This window comes from Anarhichas minor, unplaced genomic scaffold, assembly GCF_050575085.1.
Source record: "Anarhichas minor isolate MPS153535 unplaced genomic scaffold, ASM5057508v1 ptg000045l, whole genome shotgun sequence".
In the NCBI taxonomy this organism is placed as follows: domain Eukaryota; kingdom Metazoa; phylum Chordata; class Actinopteri; order Perciformes; family Anarhichadidae; genus Anarhichas; species Anarhichas minor.
The window spans coordinates 5,175,638-5,198,719 of NW_027466491.1; the positions used below are offsets into that span (position 1 = coordinate 5,175,638).

General features: G+C 41.3%; 4 protein-coding genes across 4 annotated transcripts in view; 3 read left to right on the plus strand and 1 right to left on the minus strand.

The window, feature by feature from the left end:
- Window positions 1-2,353, plus strand: part of col7a1l (collagen type VII alpha 1-like) — a 40,599-nt gene extending 38,246 nt beyond the window's left edge. The window contains exons 105-106 of the mRNA XM_076111915.1: window positions 1,080-1,151; window positions 1,978-2,353. Of these exons, the coding sequence (XP_075968030.1) occupies window positions 1,080-1,151; window positions 1,978-2,186 (281 nt within the window). The 3' untranslated portion in view covers window positions 2,187-2,353. The remainder of the gene's footprint in view (window positions 1-1,079; window positions 1,152-1,977) is intronic.
- A 4,161-nt stretch (window positions 2,354-6,514) lies between these two features.
- Window positions 6,515-6,964, plus strand: ucn3l (urocortin 3, like). Its single transcript, XM_076111334.1, has one exon. The coding sequence runs from the start codon at window positions 6,515-6,517 to the stop codon at window positions 6,962-6,964; it is 450 nt and encodes a 149-aa protein (XP_075967449.1).
- Window positions 6,965-9,110: 2,146 nt separating this feature from the next.
- On the plus strand, window positions 9,111-16,514 carry copg2 (COPI coat complex subunit gamma 2). The gene is made up of 24 exons (XM_076111730.1): window positions 9,111-9,251; window positions 9,855-9,907; window positions 10,028-10,108; window positions 10,195-10,266; window positions 10,416-10,495; window positions 10,754-10,829; window positions 10,957-11,049; window positions 11,152-11,238; window positions 11,384-11,541; window positions 11,641-11,774; window positions 11,889-11,956; window positions 12,069-12,257; window positions 12,514-12,609; window positions 13,058-13,301; window positions 13,476-13,551; window positions 13,684-13,787; window positions 13,958-14,083; window positions 14,187-14,255; window positions 14,399-14,580; window positions 14,775-14,904; window positions 15,171-15,268; window positions 15,436-15,574; window positions 15,766-15,864; window positions 16,096-16,514. The coding sequence occupies exons 1-24, from the start codon at window positions 9,215-9,217 to the stop codon at window positions 16,224-16,226; spliced, it is 2,622 nt and encodes an 873-aa protein (XP_075967845.1). The 5' UTR covers window positions 9,111-9,214; the 3' UTR covers window positions 16,227-16,514.
- A 23-nt stretch (window positions 16,515-16,537) lies between these two features.
- mest (mesoderm specific transcript) lies at window positions 16,538-20,274 on the minus strand. The gene is made up of 12 exons (XM_076111731.1): window positions 19,973-20,274; window positions 19,453-19,642; window positions 19,160-19,239; window positions 18,986-19,063; window positions 18,736-18,872; window positions 18,564-18,622; window positions 18,440-18,480; window positions 18,254-18,324; window positions 18,048-18,149; window positions 17,867-17,943; window positions 17,296-17,359; window positions 16,538-17,154 (listed from the first exon to the last, which is right to left on the minus strand). The coding sequence occupies exons 2-12, from the start codon at window positions 19,604-19,606 to the stop codon at window positions 17,037-17,039; spliced, it is 981 nt and encodes a 326-aa protein (XP_075967846.1). The 5' UTR covers window positions 19,607-19,642; window positions 19,973-20,274; the 3' UTR covers window positions 16,538-17,036.
- Between the last annotated feature and the right edge of the window lie 2,808 nt (window positions 20,275-23,082).

A 23,082-nucleotide genomic window follows, 5' to 3' on the forward strand; every position in this document is an offset into this window, starting at 1 on the left:
AACAATCATTTCCATGTTACACATCGAAACAAGTAACTGTCCAAGCCCATGGGCCAAACACACAGATGCCTGGGATGTCATCATTTTCTAATTTTAAAGATTTATAGAGTATGACCGAGTGTGTGTCACAGCTAAATGATTACATGTGTCATAATGATGTGTAACAGCTGTGGTTTTCTACTGTGTTAGTGGGGATTTTGAATCAGTAATAATGTACTCTGAGGTGTTGGGACACGATTATCACCAAATCATCACCTCCATCTCATCTATTGTTACTTATTGTAAGAAACCTCAGAGTATGTTATCGCGCTTCTATTACGGTCATTCACAGGAATAAAGAGGTCGGATTCAACACTGAGTTCAATGATAATGTAGCCTGAATCATGCTGCTATGGTTACCTTCCATGGATAAAACAAATGTACCAAGTAAAGAAGTGTTTTTAAAGCTAAGCTAAGGGTGTTTTAGTGCAAGCCCTTTGGGGTTTGTGGCAAGATTTCTTCCATGTTTGGTGGATTGGTGTCACAGTCTAAGACTTAAAAAATGTGCTATATTCTGCAACAATGCTTTGGCCTCAACTATATTTTGCATAAAATGGTAGAAAAACGATCAAGTTGAAAGTTACTACTATCTGCCAATCAGAAGATCGGCGGTTCGATCCTTGCCTCCATTGATGTGTCCTTGGCCAAGGGCAAGGATTAGCCCAAATTGCTCCAGAATGCTGTACCTTCGGTGTATTTTCAGTGTTGTGATGGGCAGGTGGCCACTTGCATGGTAGCCCCTTCCATCAGTGTATGACGTGAATGGGTGAATGACATGTAGTGTAAAAGCGATTTGAGTGCGTAGGAAGACTAGAAATGCGCCGTATAAGTCCATTTACCATTTACCATGTACCAAGTAATGACACAATATTCCATGAAGCTCAAAGCGAATACAGCCCCCAGATAATAAGAGATCTGTGCAACCCAATTTATTTTAATTCTTGCTTCAGGTAAACATAACCAGAAAACCCAACCGTTTGCTGCTGCAGCGTCTTTATTTGCTATTTGCTTTATTTGTCAAACTTGTCATTGATGTTCAGATTCTCTTGAGGGAGGGACTGCAGAGTGGGGACAGAGGAAGAAAAGAAGGGTGTTTGGAACAAACACTGCTGGTGAGTGGCCAAGATAACTGATTTTATTCCTTTTTTCCCCTTCTTTTTTAATCTAATTTACTTGCTCTGTGTTTGTTTCTCTTCACATTTTCACAATACATTAGTAACTATGAGTAATGAGTTGCTTGAAATCCCTAAATGCACAAAGTTTGGGAGAATATGAGTAAAACTTATGTAAAACTTCCATGAACGTTTGACAACTGGTGCTGGATTTCATGAGGTGCTTTCTTCTGCAGCGAAAACGGAAGAATATGGTTTTACACAAAACCTTGTGTGAAAGACAGCAATACATTGATAGCATGCAGCAAGTCACAGTTACTTATTCATATTAAAGGAATGATCTGATGTTTTGGGAAGTTCACTTATTCGCTGTCTCTTGAGAGTTAAATGAGAAGATCAATTTCAGTTTAGTCTCTGAGTTCACTACAGAGAAGTTGGAGATGATGGGTGCTAGGCCTACCTTAGCACAAATACTGGAATCACAGGAAACCAGTACATCCAAACGAAATCAGCTGGGTGTGACTACATAACACAACAAAACAAGCAAGTATCCCTTTTACACAAACATTGGTCTCAATGGTACTGCAGGATTTTATCATCTAATTTGTGAAATCTTGTCAGACGTACTCTCATATCTCCCCTTTTTAATCATACCTGCACCAGGCATTTTGCACACTATAGTGTCCCCAAGTGGTCTCTACACATATTATTTTCAGAGTGTGAAAGACTTCATCGTGCAGGGGGGGGGGGAGATAGTGAATGTACAGCATCTCAGTTTGTTTGGTATTGTTAACCTTTTCATTTTTCACCTCACATGCGACGTCAGCAGCAGACCGCTGCCTGGAGCCGATGTCAGAGGGGGCCTGTTCAGAATATGTTCTGCTCTGGTACTTCCACCCTCGCTCAGGGGAATGCAGGCCGTTTGTGTACGGGGGCTGCGGTGGCAACAGGAACCAATTCTCCTCAAGACAAGAGTGCCAGAGTTGGTGTGGGATGGAGAGGAGAGGTAGGAGGAACCAGTCAGATGAAATATAGCCTACATTGTAACAATGTCAGATAAGTTAAAAAAAAAAAAAAATCTTTTGGTTGTACATTACTGTATAGTAAAAATGGCAATACATTATTCTGGTATCCTTTTAATCCTAGTAAAAACAATGCATTTACACGTCTACAGGTACCGAGCCCTGGGGAGGAAACTAGCAACCCACGTCGAGAAAAATCATTTTTGTATATAACTGTGTAAAATGTCATAATTTTGTGTTTTGTATTGGATTTATTTATATATTTCAACAGATCCTGATTTGTTTTATGGACAAATTGTGTTGAAATTCAAAATGTGAATTTTTTCATTTTTATACATGTTTCTGAAATAGACTGACTTAAGACTGAGTGTCAAAAGTGATCAATATTTTACACTACTGAAAAATTAAATCTATCTTTTTGTGTGTGTCTGTGTCGTGCTCGTCTCATCTCTCTCTAGTCTCTCTATGTAACACTCAGTCACCTTTCTTATGTTTTGTCGATTGCCCTGCATCCTGAGCGGGGAGAAAAAAGAAGAAGCTGGTGGCTGATGGCCTGCTGCCACTTTCATCACTACATATGTTCCTTTGGCGGGGGGTGTTATGGGTCAGGCTGGGAGCCTGATGAGCGACCAACAGGGGCCCAGTGAGGGAGATCGCATAGGGACCGTTTTAACAGACACTCTCATCAGACCAACGCAGCAGTAGCAGGGGATTCCTACGTGGGTGTTGACGTGGGGGCAGCACACATTCACGTTTTTTTTTCTGGCAGTGTGACATGTGAAAATACACGACACAACTTGGATTCTCAGGGTGTCATTGGTTGATGTTTTAAATATATATTATACTCCCACATGCGAAAATGCTTCATAGATCTGCAAGATGTGGTTACGTAATCCACAGTGACAGGTTGTTCTTGCTAAACCACACCCCCTGCCAACCACAATTACTCAAACCCTAAGATAGAAGCCACACTGCAAAAAATAATGAACACTTATAATTTTAGCTTTCAGGTCATTTGCAAATATCTTTATATACTTTTTTAAAAGTTAAAATAGATCTACCTCTGCTTGAAATCTCACTTGTTTCCAAAGAAAATAGATATTAAATAATGTTCTTAAAGCGCTAAATAATTTTAATCAAGAGTGCAAAGCAAACTTAAAACTGTGCATTGTTTACAATTGTTTGTTTGCTAGCTGGCTTGTTAGAAATAAGTTAGAAATAAGACTTAATACCAAACTAAATCATGTGTGGTCAATACCCCTTCACGTTTAAGCAGAGCAAAATTCTTAACATATCCATATGTCAAGTGACTAACAATGCAATCCAGCATAGTAATGAAAGTTGGGATTTTTCCATTGAAGTTGAAGAGGAGCAATTAATTCCGTTTCAAAGATCAATTGCAGTGCGCAAGCAAGAGTGGGAGGACATCTTATCGCACAGTGTGTCACAGACTGTGATTACTCCTGCGGTCGAGACTTCTACTCATATTTATCCTACAATGAAGTTGCTCATTAGAGCTTGACCCGACGCTGTTTGATCCTCTGCCACATTGGTTTTGACATGCGGTAATGTATCACTGCAGGTGGTTCCCATGGGGTGTGTTGTGTGAACACTTTTAATTGAAACACGGTGTTCTCTGGATCTCTGGTTTCACTCTTCTTTTGAAATGAAATAGCCATATAAACAGCATGTAAATCATACTGTGAAAGCCTTGGGGAACATTGAACCTGTTATACACGTCAACTGACTGAAAGAGGTGACAATGTACCTTTTCTGTTTCGATGCCATGTTTGAAGTGCTATGCACGAATGATTAATATCAAGAGCGTTATGCCAATAAAAGGCATTTTGAGTTTGTTAATTAAACAGAAAAAAAATATATATATATAGAAAGGTGGTTAAAACAAGTGATACCACGGTCTAATGAACCACATTTTAAACTAGGCTTTAAAAACTGTAACTAATTACTTTATTTATGGTTAATACCTTATTTACCAATGCGTTTTATTGGTAATTAATAGACATGTTTGGGTTGTTCCAGGTTATGAAAAATCTCATTGACTGTTCTATATTCTCCTTCAGCATGACACTATCTTTGTCTTCTTTTAGCAAATTCTTTAGTAAATCACTCCTTGATGGCCCATTTACTATCTACTTTCAACATTTAAAACCACAGACTTTAGATTGTTTATTCGACTTTGAGATGTCCATGGGCATGTACTGACTTAAAATGTATTATTTAATGCAGACTTGATGGCTTATTAAAAAGTGATAAACTTGCTAAAAGAAGAAAAACCAATATGCTTTCTGGAGAGGATAAACACCAGCCACATCCAATCAATGCAGGAGTTATTAACTTATCAACACATAATGAAGGGTGTCAAAAAGTGTTACCAAATTGGGCTGCATGTAATATTTATTTTAATTGTTGATTAATCTGCTGATTACTCCCTTGACTGATTGTTTTTCAATGAATTGCCAGGAAATAGTACATTGTAAAAACTCACACCTTAAGATGATGTATTTAAATAGCTTGTTTTGTCCGACTATCATTGAAAAACAACAATATATTCAATTTACTATCATATATGAGAAAGAAAATGATCAAACACTAATGTTTGAAAAGGTTGAAAACAGAAAATGTTTGACATTTTCTATTGTAAAATGTCTAGAAACAATATATTGCTTATCGGAGTAGTAGCTGACTGATCAATTCAATTTGGTGTAAAAATGTAGCCTTTAAGAGGAGACCATTTCTAATCACTGTATCTGCAAATACATGTCACAATAAATCATTAAACAATGTATCTTTCATAGAGAAAGGAAATCCAATAAGTCTTCAGCGACTTTAGTATGACAAGTAAAACGTATTAGAATTCTTCTGTTTTATGTTATACATGATTTATGTTTAAGAAGGTGCTGCCCGAATGGTGGAGCTGTCCATGGTTCTGAATAGGAGCTGTCCATGGTTCTGAATAGGAGCTGTCCATGGTTCTGAATAGGAGCTGTCCATGGTTCTGAATAGGAGCTGTCCGCGGTTCTGAATAGGAGCTGTCCGTGGTTCTGAACAGTGGAACTGTCCATTGTTGAGCGGTATACGGCATCTCTACGTCCCTCCTCTGCATTTTAAATATGTTAACCTCCGTTCAGCGGTTGCAAAAAAGCATGGCGACGGCCGTAATTCAGGATGGCGACGGCGAAATCGTCGAACTTGAGGCTTCAAAACGTCAGTCCACAAACCAATGGGTGACTTAACGATGACGTCGTCCAGTCTATGGTTCGGAATTATGGAACTGTCATTGGTTTTATTGGAAGCTGTCTGTCATCCTGAGCAATCAAATCTTAAAGACCGTGTATTTTTTCTAAAAATGTATTTAATTGGCCAGCAAAGTGTTAATATGAGGATCGTGTGAAGGGTAAAACAGACACACACAAAGTCTCAGACTTCATGAAAAACAAAACAAAGTTTGTCTTTGTAAATATGGTGGTGATGTCTGCTCACCGACGGGAAGTCATATTTACTAACTTTTTTTTATTTATTTTTTATTTACCATACATCACTGCATCACAACCAATGGGCTACTTCAGAGCAAACCGAAATGTCATCGGGATGACGTTGTTGCTGGCGTAGGGCTGCAGTTTGATGGCTCCTACTAAATGAATGCAGTGGGAATGGACGAGCAAGACACGCTGCTGGTCAGACAGTGCGCGCTGCTGACCTCCGCACACGTTATCAGTTCATCAGGATTTCTTATCACATTTTAGCTTCAGAGGATTTCTGCCTGATTGTTTTTTCTTTGCAGGGATACGTGTTGGGTGATCCTTCTTAGCCTACTGTATTCTTTATTGTAGGACGCGAGTGGTAAGTTTTACGAAGATTATTACTTACATGTTTGTGCCTTTAAACCTTTGCCCTGTGGTCCAAAATAGACATGAAATGTTCTTGTGCAAAGGCTTAAACACTTTTCTGAAGACACAAGCTGAACTTGCTTAACTATCGATCTTGAAACAAAATCGTACCCTATTTTCCCTAAAGCCCTATTTTTAATGAGAGAAGGGAGATATAAAAGTGTTATGGAGACCATTTCGCTCAATTTCAATGTAAGTTTCTATATTTAGTTATTGTGAGAGCAGACTGATTACACACTATTTTGAGAATCCCTTTATTCTCACCCCGTTTCTGTTACTTACTTTTAGATGAATACACGTAGGACTGTCAAAATAAAATAGCTTGTGGACACTGAGATGTTGTAAAGATGTTAACGGTAGAAATAAAATGGCATAAAGTCAACATTTTTCTTCCCTGTCCCTCTTCCCATGTGTTGGTCCCAGAGGGCACAGCATGCTATCGTCCCTGAAGACCCTGCTGCTGCTCTTGATCCTGTGCACGCCGACCTCCAGTCTGTGCCTGCGCCTCTACCAAACCCGCGACGACTTCGTGTGCGACGACCAGACGGCAGTCGGTGTCCGGAACGACGTGGACGGCTGGGGGTCCCTCCTGCAGTCCGCGGAGTATCTCTCCTCCTCTTCCTCCTCCACTTCTTCTGCCGAATCCAGTCGGGAAAAAAGGACTTCAAGTCCCGCAAACTACCGCTTCGTGAGCCGGACGAAGCTTAGAGGGCAGATGCTCCGCAACAACAGCAAAGGGCACCGGAGGAGCAGACTGACCCTGTCCCTTGACGTTCCGACCAACATCATGAACGTCCTCTTTGATGTCGCTAAGGCCAAAAACTTGCGAGCCAAGGCGGCCGAGAACGCGCGCATGCTGGCTCATATTGGACGGAGAAAGTGAACATGTTGGGCAACTTAGATGGACCAGCCATGACCAGTGTTGGCCTCCTCGATACTCAAGTGTAATGAATTACTTCGTATTGACTTTTACATTATAGGCTGTTGGTATTAATTTGTTTCTCCAGGGGAAGATTATTTTATTTCCACTCACACATTACAGGTAAAAGAAGCATGTTTGCATATTTGAGTTGCTCTCATGTTAAAGGTGCTTCAAAAGTCTTCTATTATTATGTTTTCCCCAAAACACCAGAAACCTCCTTTTCGGACTGGGAGCTGTTACTAAAAGTTGAATGATGAATTTTTGGTTTATGTTTTCGGACAACTCAGCATTAAACTAATAAATGATACACTATTTGGCTGCATACATGTAGTAAAACTATAACATTTACAAAGTTCTTTACTCTTAACTTCACTTTTAAAGTTTTATTTATAGTCTACAGTTTTGGTTAAAACCATATTTGTGGTGGGAATAATACATGTATTTCTCATCACTATCAGAAATGTTGTAGCAACAAAGTAACTATCTTTAATCAAGAAATAAGGTTAAGAGCAATACGGAGTTATTTTACTTGTATCAAGATTATGGACATTTCCGTCAAGAAAACATGAGACATGATTTGCATTAACATTAATTACATTAATTGTCTCACCCTTTGGCAGATTCCTTTCAAACCTGAAAAGAAGATTTTAAGGCTCATGGACTTTTACATTTTCGCTGTCAAGATGAGCATGAGCTGCAAAGCAGGACTGCTTTTAGTGAAGACAAGCCCTTAGATTTTTGTTGTCACATTTTAAATGTTGGACTAAACAAGAAGATCAAAGCACAGTTGTTCAGAGGGTCACATGGGAGCCTATGATGGTTCTAGATTCTTGTTTGAAACATCGACAGTGGCAGAAACACCACACTGAACACTGACTCAAATACTGTACAAACCAACTGCAAGATCCTAAAATACAGTAAAAATGCAAGTGCATGAGAATATATGTGTTCATCAGATGTCTGTTATTTTTGTACTCAAAATAAAAGATTATTTTTCCGCAAATAAAGCAGATGTAACTAACGACATTTGCCCTTTTTTATATACAGTATTTTGAACCATGGTATCCATACAATATTCCTGTATATATAATTCCTCTACTATCGTTAAGGCTAATATTAGAGCCTGAATGATACATCAGCATGTCCAGTTTTATTGGCAAATATAAGCCTATCATATATATATATATATATTTTTATTTTTTATTTTGTTTATGATGATTAAAATATCATACAAGTTTTATTGCTTGTTTATTGCTGCGTCTGAACATGTGGTCATGTCTGAGACAAGACACACTACTATGTCGACATCTTGTGGCCATTTGACCTAACAACACACCAGGTTGTGCTCGGCATGTGTGCATCTGCTGATCTGGTGAATACATTTAAATGTATGTTATGTCTTCTTAATACCTCTGCATGTAAATAATGTCCTCCTCTGGCTCACCAACCAGGCAAAGTGGGCAACAGCTCTGGCACCCCAAACAATCAGGGGTCCGAAGGCTCCAGGTTCACTGTGGCTTTTAGAGGACTTGCAAATTTGTTTTGGCCCCATGACGACAAACCAAATGAAACAAAGCAAATTTGGGACATGCGTATTGCAGCATATAGCAGTAGTGGTTGGTTTGTAAAGTTGTTTTTCAAATCAATGAAGCTGACATGCTTTGTCCAATATGTGCTCTGTACCTGGTTGGTACTTAGATGCAGCACAATGCACACATGCGCAATGCAGAGAGAGAGAGAGAGAGAGAGAGAGAGAGAGAGAGAGAGAGAGAGAGAGAGAGGGCATTCAGTGGGAAAGAAAACCTTAAATCCCTTTTTCTAAATCCTGATAAATTATTTTCTGATACATTCAATGTTTGTATGCTGTTCACTTGCTTTAATTTGAGCTATTGGATACCCAAACAACTGCAATATGTTGCCCTTTTTATTCAATTAAAATGACTGAATATAATAATGTTTTTATAATTGTTACCAATCCTAACGAAGGACTAAGTAGTGATTCAATAACGTGTTGTACTGGATTATGTTTCTTGGTTTCTTGTCAGCAGCGACCCCTGCTGGCCGTGGCGCGGAATGGTTTTGACGTAGTTCCGTTGACGTGGACGCATTAACCGGAAGTGAGTTTTCATTTTGGCTACGTGGAAGTAGCTTCTCTTATGATCAAGGCTGAGAGCATCCGTTGCCCTCATCGGTCTGCTTCATACCGACATAATGATTAAAAAGTTTGACAAGAAGGACGAAGAGTCTGGTAAGATTGGAGAGCTAGTATTTTAAAAAATTGACAGCTTTTGAAAAATGGAAATAGTGTCTGTACTGACGAGATATTGGACGCTTTGGAAGCTAACGCGGAGCTAGCCTGTTAGCTGACTAGCTAAAGTTACGTTAATACCTGCTCGTTAATCGTGGCTTGTAGGCTAATTTATATTTATTTAACCGGTTGTGCAGGTCAAATGTTACCCAATTTGCAGTGAATGTGTAACCGGTTGTGTTTAATGTCACGATAATGCTAACGCCTCACTTCAGCAAAGCTTAGCGTTAGCATTGCAAGCTAGGCAGTGTCAGCTGGATGTTGTGATGTTTTTTTTGCTCGATATAAGAAGTGTCCTCTCCGAACTGGAGCTCAAAATATAGATGGATGAATCTTGCTGCAGTGGTGCTTTGGTTTAAAGGAGATCTGCCTTCACGTTTACTAGTGTTGCTTAGCCTTCATGTGTTTTAGTTATTGAGCCATCTGTATTGAATGCACGTAGCATAAGCTGGTGACAAAGTCGTTTCCGTGTGTGGGCTTTGAATAACACGTCAAAGGGTTTAGCGTTAACTGAACGTCTGACTCTACTGTTTCGACATTTAGGAAGTGGGTCGAACCCTTTCCAGCATCTGGAGAAGAGTGCCGTGTTGCAGGAGGTAAAGTCTGCACTTGATCTATTACTTACAATCTGCACGTATAGAAGACAACAAGTACCAGCTGAAGAAACGACATCCTAACCACTGACATGACATGATTGTGTCCCTTCTCGTTCACAGGCGCGTATCTTCAATGAGACTCCTATCAACCCAAGACGATGCCTCCACATTCTCACCAAGATCATCTACCTCCTCAACCAGGTAAGACGTTGTTTGACAAAAATGTGAAGTAGCTTTTTAATGGCACGTGTTTGTGTCTGCTCACTCACACGTCTTTGTTTATTAAGGGAGAGCATTTTGGGACCACAGAGGCCACGGAGGCCTTCTTTGCGATGACCAGGCTCTTTCAGTCCAATGATGTAAGTTATTATTCATTCATTAGTTAATGGGTTAGATACTTCATGTTTTTTGTTTTTTTTAGATTACATTTTAGCTCAAGTTGCATATCATCAGTCAGTAGGAATCAAATAGAACTACAGTAAGCTTATACTCTTTCTGTTTCACTCAGCAAACCCTGAGAAGGATGTGTTACCTGACCATTAAAGAGATGGCCAACATCTCTGAGGATGTTATTATTGTCACTAGCAGGTTTGTACCTTGATGTTAAATATTTTTGAGTATCACCTGTATGCAAATACTGATATTTCTCCCAGGAAGTTTATTTGTTGTTGTACTGCAGCTGCTATTACCCAGTATATACAACATTTAGATTATATTATGAAATTTGACTGTAGAGGAGAAGAACTCTTTGTAAATGTGTGTTTGTAACTGTTTTAATGTGTTCCATTTTCTTTTAAGACACACTGTCTTTAACAAGTCTTTGACTCCTTGTGTGGTATTTAACAGCTTGACCAAAGACATGACAGGGAAGGAAGATGTTTACAGAGGACCTGCTATCAGAGCCCTCTGCAGGATTACAGATGTGAGTGCCCTTATTGTCTCCCCTTCTCCTCCTTCACCGTGTCATCTCATGCAAGAAAGAAAATATCCTGAGTATAGTATTTCATTAATATCATTTGTTTGTTATGTTGTCCTCTTCTTTTCCACAGACAACGATGCTGCAGGCCATTGAGAGATACATGAAACAGGCTATTGTTGACAAGGTGCCCAGTGTCTCCAGCTCAGCCCTGGTCTCCTCACTGGTAACACATGTCACAGTTTCATATTTTACTTGCTCATCTAAAAGTATTTGTATATCATATCATATGTTTGGTGGGTGAACCTTTGTCTTCGTGCGTGTTCAGCACATGGTGAAGATGAGCTACGATGTGGTGAAGCGCTGGGTGAATGAAGCCCAAGAGGCTGCTTCCAGTGACAACATCATGGTCCAGGTGGGTAATACAGACTTGCATAATGTGAATTCATGGTATTTTGAAGTTATCTATTATGATTGTGTAGAGGGGAAAAAAATATGTCCGGTAAAACTTTATGGACTTCAATTTCAATGCCGTTTCCTGTGTGTGTCCCGTATTCCAGTACCATGCCCTGGGCCTGTTGTATCACCTCAGGAAGAACGACCGTCTTGCTGTCACCAAGATGCTCAACAAGTTCACCAAGTCTGGTCTCAAGTCTCCCTTTGCCTACTGCATGCTCATCAGGATCGCCAGCAAACTGCTGGACGAGACGGAGGGAGGGTGAGTAGACCTTCTGGTGCTCAAGCAGAAAAACACACAAGGACATCTGGGTACTTGCATTTTTTTTACAGCGCTGTATTCTGTCTCCCATGTTTTCAGTCACGACAGCCCCTTGTTCGACTTCATTGAGAGCTGCCTGAGGAACAAGAACGAGATGGTGGTGTATGAGGCTGCCTCTGCCATTGTCCATATGCCCAACTGTACTGCTCGGGAGCTGGCCCCTGCTGTGTCTGGTCAGTAGTTTACTCACTCCTCCACACTTTTTTCATGTCTAACTGTCTAGTTGACCAGAGAATAGAATGACGTGTTGGCGAGTCCTCAATGTGAATGTATTTGTCTTCCTGCAGTGCTGCAGCTCTTCTGCAGCTCTCCCAAAGCAGCCTTGAGATACGCTGCAGTGAGGACCCTCAACAAGGTACAGCGTCACTCTCCGTCCCTCCTTCACCTGGCTTTTTTTTCACTGTACGATTAAACCAGACTGTTACACTGAATGAGCTACTCTGACATTCTCCTTTGTTGTCCACTAGGTGGCCATGAAGCATCCATCAGCCGTGACTGCGTGCAACTTGGACCTGGAGAACCTGATCACCGACTCCAACCGCAGCATCGCCACACTGGCCATCACCACTCTGCTCAAGACCGGCAGCGAGAGCAGCGTGGACCGGCTCATGAAACAGATCTCCTCGTTTGTCTCTGAGATCTCTGACGAGTTCAAGGTGAGTCACTGAACCAGGCAGAACTTAAACGTTTAGAGTGGTCCTGTCCTGTGTCTGGATGTTGTGTTGGCTTTGTAACGCAGTGCTTGTTGAAAGGTTGTTGTTGTTGTTTTTTTAATCACCCAGGATGTCAGATTCTGTGACCCCAAAATATTAATTTCCAACAGGAATATTCCCTGCTTCGTCTCCCTTTTTAATCCCGTTATTATTATTTTTTCTGTGTCCTGAATCTGTCGCTGATGCTTGTTTATTCCAGGTGGTGGTGGTGCAGGCCATCAGCGCTCTGTGCCAGAAGTATCCCAGGAAGCACAGCGTCATGATGAACTTCTTGTCCAACATGCTCCGAGATGATGTAAGTTGATCATTAACAGACCACCGACCGTAACACTTTGGACTTGAGAGCTTCTTCGTCAGTGATACCCTTATCCATTAAGAGAAATGCTGAAATCACAGGTGGCCTTTTGGGAGCTTTCCTGCTTTTCTATATGTTTCACAAAATATTTAGTATTTCAATTACTTAAATTTGGTTTATAAGTGCTGACATTAGTTGTCACGGAGTTTATGGTCCAACAAAATGAGTGTTTAGCAAAAGATAAATAAGACTGAAATCTGAAAATACAAATAGGTGGATGATTCATTCCACCATACTACTGTGTGTGGATTATAAGGGTTCAGTCCACCGTTTATGTGGGTCAAGCATATACTGTATGTAGCTTGTGTACTATTAGTCAGTCAAAGCCTACTTTGAATGTTGCAGTTGTGTTTAAGACTCGCAGTGAACACGTCTCCTCTCCCCGCAGGGTGGTTTCGATTACAAGCGGGCCATCGTGGACTGCATCATCAGCATCATTGAGGAGAACCCAGAGAGCAAAGAGACGGGCTTGGCCCACCTGTGCGAGTTCATCGAGGACTGCGAGCACACGGTGCTGGCCACAAAGATCCTGCACCTACTGGGCAAAGAGGGCCCACGCACCCCCCAGCCCTCCAAGTACATCCGCTTCATCTTCAACCGAGTGGTGCTGGAGAGCGAGGCTGTTCGCGCAGGTGAGACGGAGCAGGACACTGTGTGAGCCTCGATATGTACCACCGAGCTGAGTTTTGTGTCAGACCCTCTCTTACTTTGGCAGCACATTTGTGACATCTTGGTTATTAATATTCCCCTTATTTTCATGGCATTTTACAACATGTTGAAACATTTGTTTCTTCTTCCCCCCTCAGCCGCAGTCAGCGCTTTGGCTAAATTTGGAGCTCAGAACGATGATCTGCTGCCGAGCGTCCTTGTTCTCATGCAGAGGTACTCATTTACTTTCACTTGCTCTTATGTGACTGTGTACTCCTACATTTCATCTTGGTATTAAACAAAAACATACATTTGTTTTCTAATGAAGACATAGTCTGACTTTAACACACGTGTCTGTTCTTATAGGTGCATGATGGACAGTGACGATGAAGTGCGCGACAGAGCTACTTTCTACATGAACGTGCTACAGCAGAAGCAGAAGGCTCTGAATGCTGCTTATATCTTCAACGGTAAACACACACACACACACACACACTCGGGGCTAAATGCGGTTCATAGTGGCTGCTGGTCAAAATGTACACACCATGCGTACTAAGAGAGCAGCTCGCAGGGCAAACGCTCTGCAGGTGATGTCAGAAATGTTAAAGTTAACGTCTCCTCTTTTGTGTGTTGCTCTCAGGTCTGTCTGTTTCTATCCCCGGACTGGAGAAGTCCCTCCACCAGTACACTTTGGAGCCCTCAGAGAAACCTTTCGACATGAAGAGTGTCCCTCTGGCCACAACTTCTATCTCAGAACACAAAACAGGTACAACTACATAGCTGTTAACCAATCTGCCCATGGTTTTATACTCCGCTGAGAAACTATTACTGTCAAATATCAGATTGTTAATGTTTTTTTTTCTTCCCAGATAACACCCCTATTGCCACCAGCAAACTGCCAGATAAGTTGACCCCATCACGCCAGGACATCTATCAAGGTAAGATTGTGAAATGTCTGTCCGTCCTCAGATAGACACTGATGCTCACCTTCATACTCCGGCCTGATATAATTGAATAGAATTACAGTCTCGTCTGTCGTCTCTTTGTTTTAATCGCTCTCTGCTTTTCCTCCCATTTACAGAACAACTGGCAGCCATCCCAGACTTCCAGGGTCTCGGGCCGCTCTTCAAGTCCTCTGAGCAGGTGCAGTTGACGGAGGCCGAGACGGAATACGTGGTGCGCTGCGTCAAGCACACCTTCGCCACGCACATGGTGTTCCAGTTCGACTGCACAAACACCCTGAATGACCAGCTCCTGCAGAAGGTACCGGTTGAGCTGTTTCATGGTCATTCTTGTTTCATTAAACTTGGATTTTATCTGAAGATCCATTTAGATATTTTTCTGATATTCTGTAATTTCTTTATTTGGACTATTTATCAGTTTTTTGCTGCGAAAAACAAAACAGTCGACACATCGGGAATACAATTGAAACGAATGTATCGTGTGGTTTGTTTCAGGTCGTAGTGCAGATGGAGCCATCGGAGTCCTACGAGGTGATGGACTACATCCCAGCTACCAGCCTCCCCTACAGTCAGCCTGGTTCCTGCTACACTCTGGTCCGCCTGCCTGAGGACGACCCCACCGCTGGTAGGAACACTGGGACGTTATTGGGCTAGTGGGAGCAGTGACAGATTGTCAAAGAAACTGATAGTTCATAACATTTAGATCACAAGTAGGTTCATCTAAGTCATTCACCAGCCTTTTGAAGGTTTTCATGACTTTTTTTATGACTTGTACAAGTTCCTAAAATAACAGTTTTTGAGTAGCAAATTTAAATCGATACCGAAATATTATCGATTGAATTTAAGAGGATTTAAGAAAATTGTGTTTAGATATATCTTCTCTGTCCCCAGTGTCTTGTACGTTTAGTTGTACGATGAAGTACTTGGTCAAAGACTGCGACCCCAACACAGGAGAGCCTGACGATGACGGTTATGATGACGAATATGTGGTACGTGATCAAAGCACACGCACAAACTTTCAACACAAGGACAATGAGCGTTGTTTTTGTTTTTTTAATTTTTCATCAATGTAAATTGTTTCTTTTTAAAAAGCTGCTCTCCTCGTCCTTCCATCTTTCTTGTGTTTCTTGTCCTCCTCTGCCCTGCTCTTCATTAGCTGGAGGATCTCGAGGTGACGGTTGCAGACCACATCCAGAAGGTTTTGAAACCGAACTTTGGAGCAGCGTGGGAAGAAGTAGGAGATGAATTTGAGAAGGAAGAGACTTTTGCTCTGGCGTCTGTACGAACTTTAGACGGTAAGTCAGAAATAATGAATGCACATTAGAAAGTCAAAGGTCAACTTACAAGAGTTTGTCGTCCAATAGATGCAAGTTTGTTTTAGTTGAATATAATTTTCAGCTTTCACTAATAGTTCACACTGGGGGCTCATGCGTTCAACTGAGACCCAGTGTGTTACTTGACTCGTCTGTGTTTTCTTTCTGTACAGAGGCGGTGGGTAACATCATCAGCTTCCTGGGAATGCAGCCATGCGAGCGCTCTGACAAAGTCCCCGAAAACAAGAACTCGCATGTCCTCTTCCTCGCTGGTGGGTGTTGAATGTCAGGATGGTTTTGGTCACAGTTTGGTCTTTTAAAAAAAAGATTGCTTCATTAAAATTGTTATTTTGTCTCTCATGCAACTTAAAGATATTTTTAGACATCATTTAGATTTTGGTGGATTCCAAATGTTAAAGAATGTCATAAAAAGTCATCCCTAAATTTAAATGCCAGGTGTGATTTGATTGGCTTCTGACAGCTCTCCCTCCCTCTCTTCTCAGGTGTGTTCCGGGGATGTCACGATGTGTTGGTTCGCGCTCGCCTGGCGCTGGCTGACGGCGTCACCATGCAGGTGACGGTACGCAGCAGTGAAGAGACGGTCGTTGACGTCATCCTGGCCTCGGTGGGCTAAAACCCCCGCGGTGGCGCTTCCTGTCAACGAACCACAGGACCTTTCATCTCTGCACGACAAACTCTCTGAGACGCCACTTACTTGTTTTACACAGCTCTAAAAGTAAAATATATAATGATATTGTGTTTATTATGCTGACACCATCCAACCTGAAAAACAACATGTTTTATTACTTCTAGAAAGTGTTTCTTCACTCTGTCTTTATACTTTCTGCTGGTTCTCGTGTTTTCTTTGCAGTAAGAATATTGTTCTGTCAAATCTTCAATAAATTCTGACTGTCAAAATACATCAAGTTTTACTCATTCAGACACTTTTTTTATTTTACAAAACTAGTTTTATTTAAAGAAAAGCTGATATTTAGGCATTTCATTGACAAGAGAAATGTAGAAAATCATTCAGAATGCAGCTGTGCAGGACAGATGTGTCCAATAATCACACAACCCAACATAACTTTCAGTATCATGCTGAAAGATGATCCATAAATTAACACTGTCACCATCAGATTAGTCATTCACTTGCAATAAGTACAATTATTCATGTTTCTAGCTCGCATTGGATGTTTTCCATGGTATTAATTGACAATTTAGGAATTGATGCTGGTAAATTAGCCCATGATGATGATTAAATCTCAAACTGATGCATAAGTCGCAGCTTAGTGACGGCATGACCCCTAATTAAAATCATTAGGAAAGGTCTTGGCGTCACGTGTGACCTTTTATCACTTTGAATAAGTGCTGCAAAAGCACCAGACGGCGTGTTAAGAGTCTGAATTCATTCACGAACACGGGGTGTTTCGCATTTGGTAACCTCTCAGAAAGAGTGGATAAAATTGAAATATGCATTGAGGAAGCCGGTGGGATCTTCCAGCTGAGGATAGTGACTGATGTGTTCATCCAAGATGGTGATCGTCGACCTCTGGACCAGCTGCCTGCAGGAACAAGATACATATTTAAGCTAGACGATATTACCGCAAACATAAAGAAGATCTGCCAGGAGATGAGAGTACTTCCGTTTAATCTGAATGGGGTCTAAAGACTAAGAGGCGGGGGGGGGGGGGGGGGGCACTCACTGGTAAAGACGGATGAACTGAGGATGAGGGTTGACAGGGTCCAGGGGTCCGTAGATCATGTGCACTGAAAGACAAAGGGGGGCGTGAGAGGGTCACAGAGGAAAAGATGGAGGGAAGAACACTGAAAAATGGAGGAGTGATACAAAAGGGGAGGGCGGATCGTTCTGAAAATGGAAGTAGGAAATAGTAAAAGACAAATTCTAGATATGAAAGTTAAACAACATATATTCAGATCAGTTGTTGAGGCAGATATACACTTATATACTGCAGGATGACACATTGTTTTCTTAACCACCCTCATCATTTACTCACTGACACAATGATTCAGAAGAACGCCTTTTAGCTGCATCTGACATGAGGTCTGTGTCAGTAGCACACACACACACGTCCTGAGCGCATGATCACAGATGGATGACGAGGCTTCTCCTCATAGGGTAAGCAGCTTAGAATCAGCGGCTCTCTGGCCGAGGCTGCTGGGTTAATACACCTTAAGGGAGTGTTTGGCCTCCACGAAAGAGCTTCCACCCTCTGATTTATCAACAAACATGCCACGATGACACTGTGAACTCACGTGGGACGATGGTGGAAGTGAGGGTGCCCACCCATCGCTCTCTGTGTTTTAATCTCTGGTTGATGAACTGCAGAATACTGAGAGAGGCAAAGAAGACAAAACGAGTGAACAAAGATGAAGAGCAACAAAGATAATTAAGGCCATTTGAATACAAAGCAAACACACACACACACACACACACCTGTCTAACACTAAGTTGCCATCGTTGTAGCGTAAACCTGTCCACATGTCCCAGAACTCAGCGTCTGTGGGCTGCGTGTACGGACCGAACACGTCTCCGATCCTATCAGTCAACAGAAAACAAAACAATACGTTTATGCACTTACATACTGGTACAAACATATATTTAAGTCTCCCAATTTTTAAGAAAACTCTGGTTCTCTTTACCCTTTTTGGAAGATCTTATAGTTGGTGAGACGCGTCAGAAGTGGAGCCAGAAAACTAGAGTCCTTCAGTAGCTTTTGGAGGCAAAACAAAAAGGTCTCAGTGAGAACTTTGACAGCCAAATCAACCAAGTTTTACTTTTTTAAATATAACAAATTGGCAGGATGAAGAAAACAAAAGGTGACTCACTGTCTGCAGCAAACGTGGGTAATGTGTTTCTGGGAATAATCCTGTTGGAAATAAAAGAGTCAGCACTGACCTGCTATTTACAACATGACCCGAAGACAATAGGCGGCACTGTACGGCACTGTACCTCCATTGGAAAGACACAGGCTGTTGAAGATCAGGTGACCTGTGCGGTTTTGGTCACTTCTGTTTGGAAGAAAAAGAAAAAACAACAGACAGGAGGAGTGGTTAGCAATTCATCATTTATACTCTGTTTTTGACATTTGCATGAATATAGTGGCGCACACACACACACATACCTGTAGAGCAACTCCAGGGCCACAGTGTCTCCATAGTCATGGGACACCAGATTGACTCGCTGGTTGCTCAGACCCAAGTGAGCCACCAGGGCCTCCACCACACTGGCCTGCTCGAAGATGGAGTACCTGTGGGGTCGCTGGGATAGGAAAACATGTGTTAAGAGGAGTAACAGAGCGTCATGCAGGACGTATAAGAAACAGTGTTTATCTATAAAACAAAGACAATTAAACTGGCACAAAACGAACTCACTGGCTTGTCACTGAAGCCAAAACCCAGGAAGTCCAGTGCAATGACTCGATGGAAGCGCTGAATGAGTGGCTCCCAGATCTGTATAGAAAAAAGAAAAATAACCCCGTCACATAAAGACGTCTTTTGGTTTTTTTAATGGTGCTTAGCTGTGTACTGAGCGTGTGCAGTGGCTACCTTGTTCCAGTCGAAGCTGGACGTAGGGAAGCCATGGAGCAGAATGATGACATCAGAGCTTCCCAAAGCACCATAGGAATCTAGTTTGAGGAGAAAAGAGAAGCGCATGTACGATAAGCACATGTGTGGCATGAGGACGCCACTGTACTGTACTTCTGTCATGTTGTTGCACTCCCCGTTTGACTGTGTTGTTGTACTATTGTCAGCCCTAGTCTCAGCTGACTACCATTACAAGACCCGTGACAACCCATGCATGCAATTTAAGCAATTAACCTCAAATCCCCCCCTCTTACCTCTGTAGAAGATTTCCCTGCCTCTGAAGTGAAACACCTCACCGGCACTGTGCCACTTCTGCAGGGAAGGTGACAGTTGAGGGGGCGGGATGTGAAGGTAGACGGCCACCAGCGGGATGCAGATCAAACCCACGTGAACCCACCACTCTCTCATCTTGAGCTCAGGGGTGACGGAGTCTCATTCCTGCCTCTGAGAGACGGGGTTCACGAGCAACAACAAAAGACAAAAGTATAGTAAGTGGAGGCGTAATCAGGAGTGATGCTGCCTCCAAAACCTGCGGTGTTGACAGTAATACATTAATATAGCGTGATAATTGAATGTGCATCTGTGTGGGCTTCTCACTGACACTCGATTAGGGATTCAGCGATGCATGAAGTTTGGCTAAAAAAAGAGCGATTTAAGGGGAATAACGTCCAATTTACGAGAGCCAAACACGGCTTTAATCCTCCATTAAACTGGTTCTACTGCAGGCTATGTTTGTTTTGTGAGGCTGACACTGTAGAAGACTGCAGCACTTACAGAAATGTCGCGACTTGTGGTTAGCGGACCTTCGCCCAGTGTTTAGAGTCCATTACTGCAGAAGGAATACATGCAGAGCGGAAAGGAACGACAGTTTCCGACAAGGAGGAAGAAGAGCACGGACGTCTCACTCTGTTGCAACTTCCGGGTTCCGCACGCGTTTATCAAAATTGACCAGCGATAAAGACGTTAAGTTATAATTGTCGCCAGACTGAGACGTCCCAGCAGCGTACGTACCTTGTTGAGGTTTTTACCAGCCGTCAAGAAGCCAAGACTGAGCGACTCACCCCAACAATACACAATCTTTGTTAAGAGAGCTACAAGCGGAGTCCACTGCCCTCTGCTGGTGTGGATGTGAAATGACATGTAATGTTGTTAATCTATTGCACATTTTATCTAGAGCTGAAATTATAAATCGATTATAGATCGTCAGAAAATGTAATGGCAATATTTTTGATAATCTATTAATTGTTGCAATTCTATAACTGCTTTTATTGTTATCCATACTATTTTTCCTGTGCGAGTACATTGAGAAAAAAATGCAAATGCATGCTATAGTATGACTTCATTATGACTTTTTTCAACATACTATACAATTTCCTTTTTCGACATAATATTATGACTTTTTTCGACATTATACTAGGACTTTTTTTGGACGTTCTTCTGACATACTATACTATGACTATTTAATAACTTTTTGCGACATAATATTCAATTACTTTTTTCGACATACTATACCAGGGGTGTCCAAACCTTTTTCAAAGAGGGCCAGATTTGATAATGTGAAAATGCCCAAGGGCCAACAGTCCCTGCTGACATTATTTTAAACAATACAAGTAGCCTTGTAGATAAATGTAGATGAATTCATATCATTGTATAAAGAGAGTGACATGAGAAGATCAATCTCATGTCTGTAAGTTAAATCAGCTATAATCACTCTTTTAAAGTGATTAGTGACTCGTCTAAAACATTTTAAAAAGGAATAACTTCAATAGAATCATTCTAATACAATGTAACTTCTTTACATTCTATTAGAATGTAAAGAAGCTACATTGTTGCCTTTTATTTTATTTTCTTCCCACAAGAACGTAATTTTGTCAGGTTGATAAAAAAATGTCACTTTACTTCCTGACATTGTTATTTTACCACAGGGGTGTCCAAACTTCTTTCAAAGAGGGCCAGATTTGATAATGTGAAAATGCCCAAGGGTCAACAGTCCCTGCTGACATTATTTTAAACAATACAAGTAGCCTATACATACATTATTTAATCATTTTATTTTCAATGACAGCAAATAGCAATGTAACCAAATGTAAGCATTCACGTGTGAACACATCTCAACAACTATTCTGCCTTTCTTTCACATCTTGAAAGTCAGATAACACAAAGAACAAGCCATCTAAAAGCTAATTACATAGAAACCGATCAATGTTCTCACCTCAAGACAATCTTAAATATGACTTAGTGAGGGTAATGAAAAGTTGTCTCACATTTAAGTTCAACACACATGAAACAGGCTAACGAAACAAATCAAGTTGTCTCTTAATATCTGATGCTAGCTCTTCAGTGTTACGAGCCAGGCAAACATTAGCAAACTCGGTCTTCTTCTCGGGGCAATTATGTTTTCTGCTATTTTCATAACACAGTCTTTGATAAACTCACCTTCCGTAAAAGGTTTGTCATGTTTAGCAATTACCATGGCCACTTGGTAGCTTACTTTGATGATGTTTTTATGTGAAAAGGACCGCTGCTGTGTGGCCAAGTTATCTTGGAGTTGCTTCACTTTTCTAGCTCGGTCGCGCTCTGATAGCTTGTTGTAGCATTAGCATGTTTGGTCTCGTAGTGTCTCTTTACATCATATTCCTTAAACAAGGCAACAGTCTCATGACTAATTAGGCAGACACAGTTGTTTCGGTTTTCGGTGAAAACAATATTGCGATCTCCACCTCTCCTGGAAGCGGCGGCCCTCATTATCGACTTTCCTTTTTTTACTTGCCGTAACATGACAGTTCAAGGGTCAGAGCCAATTTCAAACAGCCAGACAGTTACAGAGTGGTGCTGCCACCATGAGGTAAAAAGAGGAATTGCATGTTGAATTTGTATGATTTATTCATTCCGTTTTGACTGTGCTGGCGGGCCATAAATAATGCATTTTAAGACAGAAGGTGCGGGCCATATAAAATCTGACCTCGGGCCGTGATTGGCCCGCGGGCCGGACTTTGGACATGCCTGTACTATACCATGACCTTTTTCAACACAATATATACTATGACTTTCAGTAATAGTTAGTTTAAGCTTTTTCAGCGTCCCCCCACTGGGAGGCGCTACAGATACACTAAAACAACTGAACTGGTAAATCAGTTTACAACTTAACAAAAACTTCACTTGTATATAGATGTTTTATTTCTTATTTTATTGTTGGTTATTGGTGCTTTTTATATATAAACCTATAGTATTTATATTAACACCTATTTTTGTTCACTACTTATGTACATACCAGTTCTGTCAATTCTCTACCTTTATCTGTCTAGCTTTGTCATGGTCAATAATTGTGCAAAATAAATAAATAAAATGCCTATGAGACTTTGAAATACACATTTTTCCCTTTATCTTGGAGATAACCGAGGATAGATTTGATGTAAGCATGTACTTCGTTCTTTACCTGCTTCAGCTCTGCAGAGACAGAAATAAACTGGGCCAAACACTCGCTACAAGAGCTGCATTGTGCAATGCTCACTGCCAACCTGCACCAGTGTCCAGCTATCCCTTCATCTGCATCTAACAAAAAGCTCCAACTTCATCACTTAGAATACTGCTACAGCTATAACATGTATTTGCTTAAGGGGGCTACTCAGAGAATGTGCATTTTTAGTATATTTAACAATGGTTTGGCTGTTACATAGCTATAATTGAATGGTTAGAATACATTTGGAAATTGTGCAGTTATGCAGAAAAGCAGCTTTCTTGCGAGAAAATCCCCCTCACTCAAGACCGGGATGTTCTGCAAGATGTTTGCTTGCCTTCAGTGCAGAAAGTAAAAGGTCCTCATTTGAATCCATAACTCCATTCCAATAAATACTGCACGGTAAATGAAAAACATAGCCCTGCAG